General features: G+C 39.8%; 1 protein-coding gene across 1 annotated transcript; it reads right to left on the reverse strand.

The window, feature by feature from the left end:
• Positions 1–1172: 1172 nt before the first annotated feature.
• TSN (translin) lies at positions 1173–9314 on the reverse strand. Its single transcript, XM_046659357.1, has 6 exons — positions 9103–9314; positions 7806–7899; positions 6723–6819; positions 4621–4736; positions 3833–3912; positions 1173–3168 (listed from the first exon to the last, which is right to left on the reverse strand). The coding sequence occupies exons 1-6, from the start codon at positions 9166–9168 to the stop codon at positions 2935–2937; spliced, it is 687 nt and encodes a 228-aa protein (XP_046515313.1). The 5' UTR covers positions 9169–9314; the 3' UTR covers positions 1173–2934.
• Positions 9315–13709: the final 4395 nt, after the last annotated feature.

Consider the following 13709-nt stretch of genomic DNA (forward strand, 5'->3'; position numbering starts at 1 on the left):
TGCCCTCCAGGGAGATGGTACCTACTCTCCTGATTTATCCACCACAGATATGCTTAAGCTACTACCCAAAGCTCTCTCCAGGTTAGCTCCCAGCTTCCCTCCAGCCCAAAGTCCTGCTAGATACCCACCTGGCTGCTCTACAGGCATCATAAAGCCAACGCATCCAAAAGCAAACACCTCATCTACCCAGCCCCCTCCAGACATGTTTTTCCACCCACGACCCCCACCCTGGTTAACAGCACTAAATCCACTTAGTCATCCAGACCTGAAACCTGACAGTAAAGCTAGACTTCTCCCTCTCCCAACCACCCAGTCTAGTCAACTTCACCTCCCTTAAAGGTTTGTTTTTATTGTTTGGGGAAAGGGAAGATTGTTTTTATTTGTTTAATGCTTATTACAGTGAACACTAAGAAAACAGGGTAAGGAAAAGTCTTCTTTTGGTGTCAGGCATAACAACGCTCTACCCAAAGAGGATAAATAGTTCAGTCCAGACCAAGCAACAAGCTCCCTATAATTTCTGAGTACACAATTAGGAAACTGTCAGTGGCAACCTGCATATTCATCTCATCTCTTTAGCTACTTGTTTAAGTAAAAGTCTCAAAACACTCCAAAAGAAGCTCTCCTTCTTTATTAAAATTCTCTTAAGCATTACTCATATTACTGTTCAAGTTTAAGACACAGCAAATCTTATCAAGTATTTATGAAGTTCTCTTCTTCTTGTAAATAAATCTACAAAGAGAGCATCCATTAATTCACCTCTACTTTCTCTAACCTGCTTGATTTTCTACAACTGAAAAAAGTAATTCTGGTGTACTAAAACCAGAGCCAAGGCTTCTCAACATCTTCAGTTAAAATATTTGTAATTTTGATAAACCATAATGAACATCTGAAATTATACAATATTATAAACCATTATGATCCCAATAAAATTAGTGGGGAAAAAAAATCTTGTAATTTCCCAATCAAGGTAGATCACACACGTTACCTGCACTTCACAGTAGAGAACTCTGAGTGCTTGGTGTCCTTCGATTATCTTACCCATTACACAGCACTATGCGCTTATCACCCTGGTCTTCTTTAGCCTCAAAAAGACATTCAGAATTTATTCTCCATATAGAAGAGTTCTCCTGGCAGCAGAATAAGTTACAAACAGACCCAAAAAAACTCCAAAAAACAAAAGAAAATTTTTTTATTGCTTTACAACAAGCCAGCAACAAACACAACTGAATAATTATAAACATGACACTTCTAAATTCTCAAATGGAGTTTAAGACCAGAATGTGCTTCTCCACTTAAAATGCATTTGTTAAAACTGAAATCCACAACTTCTGCCAAGAACTTTAATATTCTCAAGCAGAATCAATACAAAGAAAACTATTCTCAAACTTACTGCATGTCTGATGATGTAATTAAAAGCCTTTTATGCTCAATCCAGGCAGTGTTATTTGTACACATTTTAGATGACCATCCTAGGCACTTTAAAGATCCTAACACTTTTTCTTTCTACAAACTCTTCTGCAGAAAGAGCTATCAAGAAAATTGTTCTAAAATCCAACAATGCATAGCAATTTATGCCTCATTTCTACTTTCCTCATGATGGAAAATTTGGTCAGTCCTTAATTCAGCCTGCTAACAGCTCCGATGGCAATGCCAAATGTCCTACTATACCAATAGGAAGCCCAAACTAGTATTAGGCATGAGAGGGGAATACGTCTAAATACTTCATATTATTCTAGAAACACTTGCACCCTCCTTGCAGTGAGCTCCAAAAAAGCCGTGGATTAAGTCACCATTTTAATACTTTCAATTCAACAGCAAAAGTTACATGGCAAGCATTCTTAGTACTACCTGAAAATGGGGAGGAGGAGGAGGAGGGTGCCAACAAGATTTAAGTGACTTGCTCAAAACTGCAAGTCTAAAACCTGACTGCTGGGACAGCCATCGACAACCGAAACTGCTTACTCTAAAAAACATGACCAAATCAGCTGATTTTTTATTTTTTTTAATCCAAGGTTTCTCTTTCTTCCAGACAAAGCACAGCACTTTTCTCTCAGAACATGCCAGTCAGTGTATTGCTAATTAACGTGACTGGGTGGCTTTACTCTCCCAGACCGAACAGTCGAGCTGGCTGCTAGAAAAAAGGTTTCGGAGCTTAGAAATCTAGCATATGCAGTGTTAGTTGAAGATGTGTGTGAAAACAATTTGTAATTGCTACAAGAGCAGAATGTTAAGGCAACATCAGAAAACAGACGTGTTTAAAACACTAAGCCCTACTCCCCACCTGGTAAATAGAGCCAAACGATAAGATGTTACTCAATCCCTTATACAAAAACTTCTCAAAATAATCTGTGGAACTTGACTTTACAATTTAATCTTTTCTATTTTGATGGCAGTGAGAGAGAACTCTGGGGCTTTAACTCCCTTGCAAAAAATTTCAACATGTGATTTACTCACAAGGCTTAAAAGAAGAAAGGAAAATATAAAATAAATTGTCCTTTGCATGGCAACCATCCTTTTTAATTATCTATTTTTATACTGTATCCAGGCTATACCTGGGTATGGATGGCTAATTTGGATATAGAAAACATCAAGGATCACTTCTGGAAGAATCACAAACAAGACAATAAACTCCGCAGTCAACAGCATCCGGGTAAGCAAGAAAAGGACTTTACACAAAGAGATTGACATTTACACTGTCTGACAGAACTAAAATACACTGAATACAGAGCAAGTTCACTGAAATAACAAAGCAAAATCTGTCCTTGTAAAGGCTATTCTTTTATCCCCCCCAAAAAGTGTTTCAATTCTGATACTTACACCACACAACTGGTTAAGAAAATAAAGCGTGCGGTGTTTAGCAACGGGGGCGTCCTAACTACCGTGAGAGGCACTGGCGACCACCGAGCTCAGCAGGGCCAGCGCCAGGAGAGCCTCCTATTTCTCTACACAAGCCGCTGCCGTCTCCTTATTGAAGCCCCGGATGGAGAGATCGTAGACCACCTCCTCTACTTTCTTCACATCATACTTCAAGCCGTCGTAGCGCTTCCTCAGGGAGTCATTTTTCAGGTTGAGAAGGCGGAAACCGGAATCCAGCTCATTGATGAAGGTGGAGATGTGAAGGGGCCGGGAGTAGTCTCCAGCAGTCACACTGTTGACTGACAGCCTTGACTGCCCAAGGAAAGACGAACGGGGACGCGTTACAACACGGCTCCTCCTTAGCACGTCCTCCACATCACAACTGGGAGACCCTCAGGCCACAAAACTTTTCCACAATGGCCTTGATAATTACATTTTTGACAACTGCGTAGTATTACTAACCAACTTAATAACTTAAGAAATCACTTCCCTTTTGTTAGAGTCTCCATAGTCTACAATTTATCATAAATTTGAGTAAGACGATAGTGCACACCTTTATAACAGCTTTTTCTTCCCTTAGAATTTTTTTTATAGGACAATTTCTCAGGGAAGAGATTAAGAGGATAAAAGCAAGAATAATTCATACAGTTATATAGTTAAATTGCTCTCTAAAACAATGATATGAATTAACAGTTACCAGGAATATATGTCTTGCCACTACTTTGGAAGGAAGAAGTATTATCATCCTTTAAAAATTCACCCGTTAGCAAGTATGCACAGCCACCTCATCGTTTAAACTGGCATTTCTCTGATGATTAGCAAAACCTAACGCATACAGTGCACAGTCAATGACTACCTGGTGACCAATAGATGGCTTAGAAAAGAATTAGCCTTCCTGAATTTTTGTACCTATTTAAAAAAATGACAGCAAGCTGGGAAGATCAAAAAGCAAATGGCAAATTACTAAGCTTCTTACCAGTTCACTAGCAAGAATGAGAACTCCTGAGAGATAATCTTCTACATCCAGATGAAATCCTTTCTCTCGATCTGGCTCAACTAAAAAATATATGAAAGTAAAGATAAGGTCATGAGGTAAATACAATTTAAGCTTAAGAATATAAAAAAAATACATATATACACACATATATATATATATACACACACATATACAATTTCTCTCCAAGTAAGTGCAAAAAGGGTGAATCTTTTAAAACTGTCTTTTTAATGTGTTCACAACCTTGGCAACCAGCCCTCCCTGTGGCTTTTTTAAGCTCTTAAGCAAAATTCAATTTTCTCTTCCATACTTCTCTCAAAAAGTAGTACCATCAAGAATGGTATCTAGTTATGCCAAAGAATACCTTTGTTTTTCAAAGACACATGATGCAGCACTTACAGGAGAATTAACGGTACCTACAAGTGACTTTCAAAGGGTTCGCACATGCACACACACGCGCACCCACAGGAGACTCTGACGCAAAAGTTAAGTGGTGAATCCGCGTAGGCTGAAACAGGTGTTCACTGTACTATTCTTTCAACTCCTCCTTAGGCTTGAAATTTTTAAAAACGAAATTTTAAAAACTAAAAGAAACACCCAAATACAAAGAACAAGCCACTACATACTTTTAGTTTTTGTTTCCAAGTAACTGGTTTTCTGTTTAGCTCTTATTCGTTTTCATAAACAGAAAGTACAAGCAGCAGACCCTCCCACCACAAATTAAGCTCCCATGCCCCACTCTGCAGATCAACACTGACGAAGACACTTACTGCCAAGAATTTCTGTCACCGCTTCTCGAGTCACTAGCGTTTCTGACTCCAAGTACACAACAAACGCTGCCAAGAAGACCAAGCGCTGCAACACGAACCTCCAGTGCTCGTGAAACCTGCGCAAGCACAAGCGCATTTAGGCGGAGGCACTGGGGCCCAAAGACACACAGTACAGTCATGCTCACCCATTTCAGGAGTGCCATGCTTCTCAAACAGAATCTTACGGGAAACCCCAACATATAAAACATGTAGAAGCAATATGACATTTAAATACATTACACAGATTTAGCATACATTTTGCAAGTTCAAATTTATAACAATTATCTATTTCAGGTTTAATAAAGAGAAGCACGATGCAATTTCGATGAATACAAAAATTTACAATTGAAGATTATGGATAAGAAGAGCAACTGTACTTTAGAAGTTTAATCAATAAAAACAATGATGCTGCTGAGAGCAATAAGAACTGGCAACTGAAGACCGAGGAGCACTGCAAGTGCACAGCAGCCTCAACACCTCACTGATGCCCACCTTCTGATCCGAGCGTGGGCTATCAAGAAAACCCTGATTCACACGTATAAGAAATAACTACTATTCGCAATCACTAAACACATGGACTTAAACCTCAGGAAACTGCAGTAGTTTAACTGAACTAGAAGCCTGAAATAGGAATAGGAAATTTTAAAACCCCTGCATATTTATGCTATGCCTCCTGATTTTCACAAGTAGCAAAACATTCAAAAAATTTTTCAACAAAATGCAGATCAAATAAAACCTTCTGAGGGCCAAATCAGCCAGAGGGCAGCCAGTGTGTGACCTCCAAACCATAAAGTGTCCAAAGACTCTGCCAAACCTATTGTCCCACTTCTCTAAGCTTCATTTCCTACCTTACAGCAGGGGTCTACAAACTTTTCCCGTGAAGGGCCAGACAGTAAATATCTTGGGCTTTGCCAGTCACTTTCAGTCTCTGATTCATATCCTTACGTGGGTGTTTTGTTGGGGCTTTTTGGGTTTATTTTTTATTTTTTTTTTTGAGGAAGATAAGCCCCGAGCTAACATCCGCTGCCAATCCTCCTCTTTTTGCTGAGGAATACTGGCCCTGAGCTAAAGTCCATGCCCATCTTCCTCTACTTTATATGTGGGATGCCGGCCACAGCATGACTTAGGTGTGTGCCCAGTATCCAAATCCAGCAAACCCCGGGCCGCAGAAGCAGAAAACGCAAACTGAACCGCTCCGCCACCAGGCCGGCCCGTTTCGGACTTTTTGTAACAACTCTTTAGAATATAAAAGCAATTCTCAGCTGCCTGAGGCAGCAGGTTACAAAAGGTTTGCTGAGCCCTGCCTTAAAAAAACCTTGTGAGGTTATACTATCCACTCTCCACATATGTCCTAATTATTTATTTCCCACATACGTGTCTTAAAAGAACAACTTTTTCACTGAGAAAACAAACATAAGTAGAAAATTTAGGTTCTTATTTACCATATTTCATCAATACTCAGATGTAGTTTTTCCCAGTTTACCATCTGAGAAATCAGGATGCATTTTACAATCTACATGTTTCACAATTACGATTGGCAACAAATTTTCTTCCCTAGTGGTACATAAAATAATGGTGTTATCTTAAAATTAATGCTGTTGTAGAGTCAATGAGATATGGCTAAAATATCAGCTAAATATGTGACCTGATAGTGAAAGTCAAACTTTGAGGTAAAACTCAACTCCATATATACTGTCACCTAATCCCATAACCTTAATCGCACAGATAGGATTCATCCAATCTCACAAATAACTTGAATGTACTAAAAAGATAGTCTCTATATTGACTTTCATACAACTCATATTTTCTTAATTACTTTTTCATTGCAAAAATTACACATATTCCTTAAGAAAACTTTGAAAGTAAAAGGAGGGAAAAAAATAAAATCACCAATTTTGTCACCATTAAAATACCACCACTACTAACAGTTTGATTCTTTTTCTTTCCATTGTTTCTCCTACATAGAAGGATTTCTACCTAGTTCTAAGCAATCATTCAGTACACGTAATTTTTCTACCTTTTTTCACCTAACGTTGTAAAATAACGCTACTTTTCTTACAAACCTGTAATACTGTTCAGCAGGGAACTTGGTCTTCAAAGATGTTAGATGTGTTTTTACTGTACCAAAATGTTCTCGAGCTTTCAAACACCTCTTTGGAACTGATCAAAAAAGATAATCAAACATAATAATGAAAGACTTACCAAATTTCAAATACAGTTCTTGGTTTATAATCTATACAGCCTACCTAGAAATAAATCAACATTTTTCAAATTTCATGACCAAATGTAGGGTATGCATCTCTGCTTTTCAACCTGGCTCTCAAAATTTAATCTCTGGTTTCCCTACCGATTAATCAATAAACAAAAACTTACTGAAATGGAACATTAGGAAGCGTGTGGGTATGCTGTCATACATAACCTCATCCCTAATGGGCTGTGCACCAGCTGCTATTCCTAGTCAGCACTCAATGCAAGCCTAAAATTGGACTGCTTCCAGCTCCCATATTTGGTCAAAAAGAAGCTATCAATTATTCCCAGTCAGTCTGACCAATTTCATATCACTGAGGGAAAATGACCTTCCTCTGACGCCTACAAATTATAGTCATAGCATTCTCTACCTCAAAATACACTCAGCTCTTTCAGTTGTGCTGGCTACATCTTACAACGGAGGTCTCATGTCTAAACTTATCATACTTGATCTCCATTCAAGGAGCTGACTGTAAACACACTGAAAACTTTTTACACTGGCCATTTCATATCTATGGATGCATATTAAACCATACTCAAAGACTGAAAAGTTGGGTTTTTTTTTTAAAAAGCCAAATAAAAGTTGCTAGGTACACAAGAAAGCTATATGAAACTACTACAATTATCATCAGAACTCCATCACAATAGGAAACATTCCTATTTAAACCAGTAAAACCTATTCAAAACATAAGTGAAAAATCAACCAAAGTACAGAATTCTGTAAACCCATAAAATGATCAATTCACTTCTAGAAATTTTTACTCACCATAAAGCACAAGGAAAATTTTTTCATAATAAAATGATACAGACATAAAATATCTTCTGGATAGAAATCAACTCTTTAAAGGAGAGATTGATAAATTAGATAAAAACCTTAAAAATCAAAATAAAGAACTTACTGTCCTGAAACCCAGCACCCTGATGGACCCCTTGCAGTAGAGTTAAAATCTCTCGAGCTGTTTGTTCTAAACTCTGGACAACTTTTCGGATTTCCTAAAGAATTAAAAATCAAAGTATCAGATAAATTCAACCATGTTATCACAGCCTCAAACCAAATATATTAAATACCATATTTGATCCATAACATTTTCACACACATTCAAGACACTAACAATCTTTTACAAGGGCTGAACTGGCACAGAAAATATCCAGGTTTGAACCCTCACTTTTCCGCTTATTTCCTCTGTGAGATCGTTAGGAAGTCAGCAAAAAGCCTTAGATGCCTCATGAAGCCTTCAAAAGATAATCGCCACCCACTCACCCCAAATATCCCACTGGAACACTATAAACCTCAAAAGAGATGAGGCATCTGAACATAATTTGTAAGGTGAAGAATGAAATGCAATTCAAGGGTTGGGTATTTTTCATTCACTCATTTTACAAATACTCACTGAGCACATGTACAAGCTAGGCATTGTATAAATTACTGGGGAACCAAGCAGATAGTCCCTTCCTTCCCGCAGTTAGTGTGTAATGGGGAAGACCGACGTTTAAAAAGTAAAAATCGCCGAACTTTTTAGAATGTTAATGCGATACTACAAAATATGACAGGGAAAAAAATCATTTAGATTGCGACGTCAAGGACGGGAATATGAGATAACCGGGAAAAGAGTGGAAAGGATCGAATTCCAGAAAAAGCAAACAGTACACACAAGTCTTGAAGCAGGAAAGTATTTGAGGAACTAGAAAAGTGAAAGTGAGGTAAAGTGAACACAACATACAACGAAAGATGGCGAAAATGAGATAGACGGACGGATGGGTGGGAGGGAAGGAGGGAGGGACACCTGTGGGCCACAGTACAGTGTAAAGTTTTATCGTATGTAGAATGAGAAGCCATAGGAAAGATTTAAAGAGAAGTCACACGTGCTTTTAAAACACCAACAACGAACACATGAAACGCGCGATGTCTGAGTCCCGACTGCCCAGCCTTCGACCTGCACAGTGTCTAAAAGTAAGGAAACTGACACTCAAAAAAAGTAGGTGATGCCGAGGAGCCAAGACCCGAACACAGGGAATCACAACAGAGCAGCAGAATCGGGGGTGGGGGAAGGCACGTGCCCTAAGCTCAAACAAGAGGCGTATCAACCCACCCCCAGAAGCTTCCCCGCCGCTCGAGACTGAGCGACGGAGGAGGGCCGGGCGACGCGGCCCAGCTAGGCAAGGAAAGGGAAAGGGGATGGGAGAGAGGGGGCTCGCCTCTCGGATGTCCTGCTCGGCAGCCAAAAAGCCCTGCAGCTCCACGAAGATCTCGCTCACAGACATGGCGCCGGCTCCACAACAGTCAGCCAGCGCGGCGACGGCGGCCAGCGAAAAGCGTTCCAAAGACAACCAGCGCAGTCGCTCACAACGCCCGCCGCCACCGCCAAAGCCGCCGCCGCGTCCACCGGGCCCTACGCTACGGCCGTCGCTGGGGTCCTCCAAGGTCCACGGCGCGCAGAAGGCCGGGCTGTCCGCTGTGCTGCCTGAGGCACCTCCCTGCCGCGTCTAGAGCCGGGGCGCGCGCCCAGGGGGCAGGGCTGGGGGAGTGGGCGGGGCTTCCGTCTGAGGCTCTTCAGACAGGCATCGCCAGAAACAGCCCACGGTGGGGGGGAGGGGTGGTCCTCGGAGCACGTGGGCCTCGGGGAAGCGGGGGCGGGCTTGGCGGTGGTGCGGGCTAGCGCGGCTCTTAGCCTGCAGGGTGTATTTGTTATATGCGGCAGCAGATGGGGGAGCGGGGAATGCTTCGGTGTTAAAGAATATCACAAAAAGCTGGGTGCAGAAAAATGTGGAGAGGTTGCAATCTTCGTGTAAAAGCGAGAAAAAACTGCGTTCGTATTTGCAAAAAATACACGGGAAAAGGAAAGTTTACGTGGGACTGTGTGAATAGGGGGTGGATTGAGAGCGAAATTTTTCTCAGTGTACTGTTTTTATTTTAACGCCTTCTCCGAATGATTGTATTACCTGTTTTTAAATTATGTGAATGTTTTAAGCGTGTACTGTTGGAAGTTTCTCTTCCACTCAAGTTAACACTTCCTTCTCCCAGTTCCCCTTTATTGAGGCAAGCGCCGTAATGATTTTGTTTGTCCTTGCTGATTTATTCAATGTATCTACCCTACGAGTACAAATGTGTATGTGTGTGTAGGATGCACTCTCCAAATGAATTAAAGTGATTACTTATATCAACTAAATGATAGTTGATTTGCTTTGTGCCAGACATTATTCTAAAATTTTACACGAAGGATCATATTTTACCTTCGTTATACTTCTGTCAAGTTGATGTTATTGTTATCTTAGAAGTAAATATGGTAACAGATTAATTGACTTGCCTAAGGTCACATGCAGCTGGTAAGTGATGAAGCTGGGATCCAAATGCTTTGTTTTAATCTCTATGCTATCATCATCTATTTAGCACAATAATAATTGCAAGGGACTTTAAATACCTTATCTAACTTGTTGACCCCCCTACAACTCTATGATGTGACAGGCTAGAAAAGCTCAGTTTTAGCAACTTACTCAAACACAAGATTTTTTTTTTGCCTGAGTACCTCTGATATCGGGTACCATTTCGTGGTTTGAAATTTTAGGCAGTAGAATCTGATAATTCACAAAAAGGACGAAAATAGCAATGGGAGCTCATTTTTATTGACTTAGTATCTGTTCTTAGCAGCGCTTTTTGTATATTAACTGACTTCATACAAACCCAAATTCATTTTTCAAATCCTGTAACATGTCTTTCCATGCCAAATCAAAACAAAGATTGTGACTTTTAAAATTCTAGCAGAAACAGGAGTCTGCCGAATCACTTTTTTCCAAGATCTAATGTGGTTTTTAAGCATCTCCTAAGAATATCTTTTTCTCATTTGTCAAGTTAGAACTATTAAAACTCTCTCTAAAATTTAGGAGGATTGTCAATAATGTGTGCAAAAGGATACTTTCTCTCCCTAGGAATTTGACTATTCTAGGTACCTCAAATAAGTGAAATGAAACCATATTTGTCTTTTTGTAACTGGCTTATTTCACTTAGCATAATGACCTCAAGGTTCAGCTGTTTTGCAGCATGTGACAGGATTTCCTTCTTTTTTAAAGCTGAATAATATTCCATTTTATGTATACTACATTTTGTTTACCTATTCTTCCCTCCATGGACATTTAGGTTGTTTCCACCTTTTGGTTATTGTGAATAATGCTGCTATAAACGTGAGTGTGCAAATATCGGCTCAAGTCACTGCTTTCAATTCTTTGGGTTGTACCACCTGAAGTGGATATAGGATAATACTGTGTTCAGTTTTTTGAGGACCATCCATACTGTTTTATAAGCCCCCTTTTTTTTTCCTGCTTTATCTTCCCAAGCCCCCCGTACATAGTTGTATATCTTAGTTGCAGGTCCTTCTAGTTGTGGGATGTGGGACGCCGCCTCAACGTGGCCTGATGAGCGGTGCCATGTCCGCGCCCAGGATCCGAACCCTGGACCACCACAGCGGAGCCTGTGAACTTAACCACTTGGCCATGGAGCCAGCCCCCTATAAGCTCTTTTTTTAACAGCTATTTCCATTCTACTTCTCCCACAAGAATTTAACCTAACATAAAAATATTTATTGTTTAAAATCTTTTGATTATCCATCATAATTTTCTACAAAAATTAAAATGTAAATTCCTATTATGAGGTTCTAGATGTTATCATTTTGAGATTATCATTCAACAGTACACGGTTGATCAAAACAACATAAATATATTATAAATTTTATAAATATTAAACAAGAAAACAAGTTTTAATGGAAGTGATCCCTAAATGAGATGGATAGGGCTATGTTTTTTCCAATTAGTTCATGTACTCGTGGATGAGTGTTTGTGTGTGTGTGTGTGTGACAGATAGCTGAGAAATTTTATTCACAGTAATTGTGGAGGGGCCTTCCCCCATTACCCTTAACAAGAAGCAATGCAGAGCCTAGCAAACTCTCAATGGAGAGTCCTAGCCAACATCCTCACTGCATCAGTTAATACCACTGGTGCCTCAGCCTCCTACTGGGCAGCAGCACCTTCAGCACTGTCTTCATCAGGCTCATTGCAGCAGCCATAATGCAGTTCCAACTCACCCCCTCCACCCCCACCCCCGCTGAGCTCAAAGAGGATCTGGCTTCCTCAACAGCTGCCCAGAGGGACTGGGCACATAGCCTAAAAGTGTGTGAAGTTAATGCTCCATGGGGCAGTTTGACCAGTGAAAGGCAGAATGTGGTTAGGAGCCCACAGATAAATTCCTTGCCCTGCCTCTTCCTAACAGACTGTTCTAAGAAACAGTAGTTCCTTACATCTCTCTGGGAATGCACAAATGCCCCATGTAACTTAGCAACCAACCAGCTTACTTATGAGACTGTGGCCAGTGTGATAACACATTGTCTTGTACTTGCTTTCTGGCCTTTGCTACCTCATTTCCTTTTGTCTCTCACTCTCAATGACCTGGAATTCACCCACCCAAATAAAATGTTAGCACCTAATCTTTGTTTTAGACTTTGTCTTCTTGAGAATTCAGACTAAGATATTCATAAAGGTAAGTGGAAGAGAATGGAAGGAGTTCTCTTATACCAATTTCACTCAGTTTCTTAAACCCCTTGCTGGATATTGGCCAAAAATAACAGTGATTTATCATCCATAGTTGTTTTTAATGATTATTGGTGGACATTTCAAACAGGCTTTCCATCAATGCTTTTGAAAGCAAAGAATTAAATACGAACTTACCAAAAACAACTTATGAAAAGCTGTGTTGTCAGCCATTAAATTATCTGCATTCCCCACATCTATACCAATATTTCCAATTGTTCTTTTGTCAGGTGACCTAAAAGCTTAAGCAGCCAAGGGCAATGCACCAAGCAATGCATCACAGTAAGATCTGAAGGTGTGAGAAATTTTACTTTCTTTTGTAAATTGGAAGAAAGAAAGTCTACAGCTCAGGCAAATCTAGGAGAAAATGGGACTTGTTTCGTATGCGCCCAAGTCATTTGCTAAGCAGCTGTTCCTTCCCATGGCCCTCAGCCTCTCCTTGAGTGTCCACCAGCTGCATGATGGTCATACCTTGAATCCCCAAACTAGTCTTGGCCTTGTTAGTGCTGGCCTCACTGGGTGGCTGATGTGGGAAAGTTCCACACTCTCCTTTATGATCTATCCCTTAATTGCATTTAAGTACACCAACGTGAGGCTTTGCCTAACAACTTTTAAATTGCACTGTTCCCACAATCCAAAAAAGCGCAAAATAAAACAGGCAAAAAGTCTGTTAATCTTTAACATCCTTTTGTTTTCAACCTGCCTGTATCTTCATATTTGAAGTCAGTGTCTTGCAGACAGTATATAGTTGGGTCATGTTTATAAGTCACTCACCAATCTCTGTCTTTTAATTGCTATATTTACATTTAATGTAATTATTGATATGTTAGTGCTTAAGTTTGCCATTTCTTTTTTTCTTTTTGTTTGTCTTCTACTTTTCATTTCTCTGTTTTATTTTTCCTACCTTCCTGTGAATATTTTCTATGATTCCACTTTATTTATAGCATTTTCTTAATGTATCTCATTGCATAGCTTTTCAGTGGTTGCTCTGAGTATTGCATTATATATACATAACTTATTGTTGTCTACTGGTGTCATCATTTTATCAGTTCAAGTGAGGTATGGAAATCTTACTTCCCTATCTCCCACTACCCTTCTCCATTTATAATATAGTTGTTAAATATTTCCTCTACATACAGTCATAGCCACATCAGACTGTGTTATAATTTTGCTTCAACAATCAAAAAAAATTTAGAAAACTCGAGAAGAAAGTATATTGAATTTACCCA

This window comes from Equus quagga, chromosome 4 (assembly GCF_021613505.1).
Source record: "Equus quagga isolate Etosha38 chromosome 4, UCLA_HA_Equagga_1.0, whole genome shotgun sequence".
Classification (NCBI taxonomy): domain Eukaryota; kingdom Metazoa; phylum Chordata; class Mammalia; order Perissodactyla; family Equidae; genus Equus; species Equus quagga.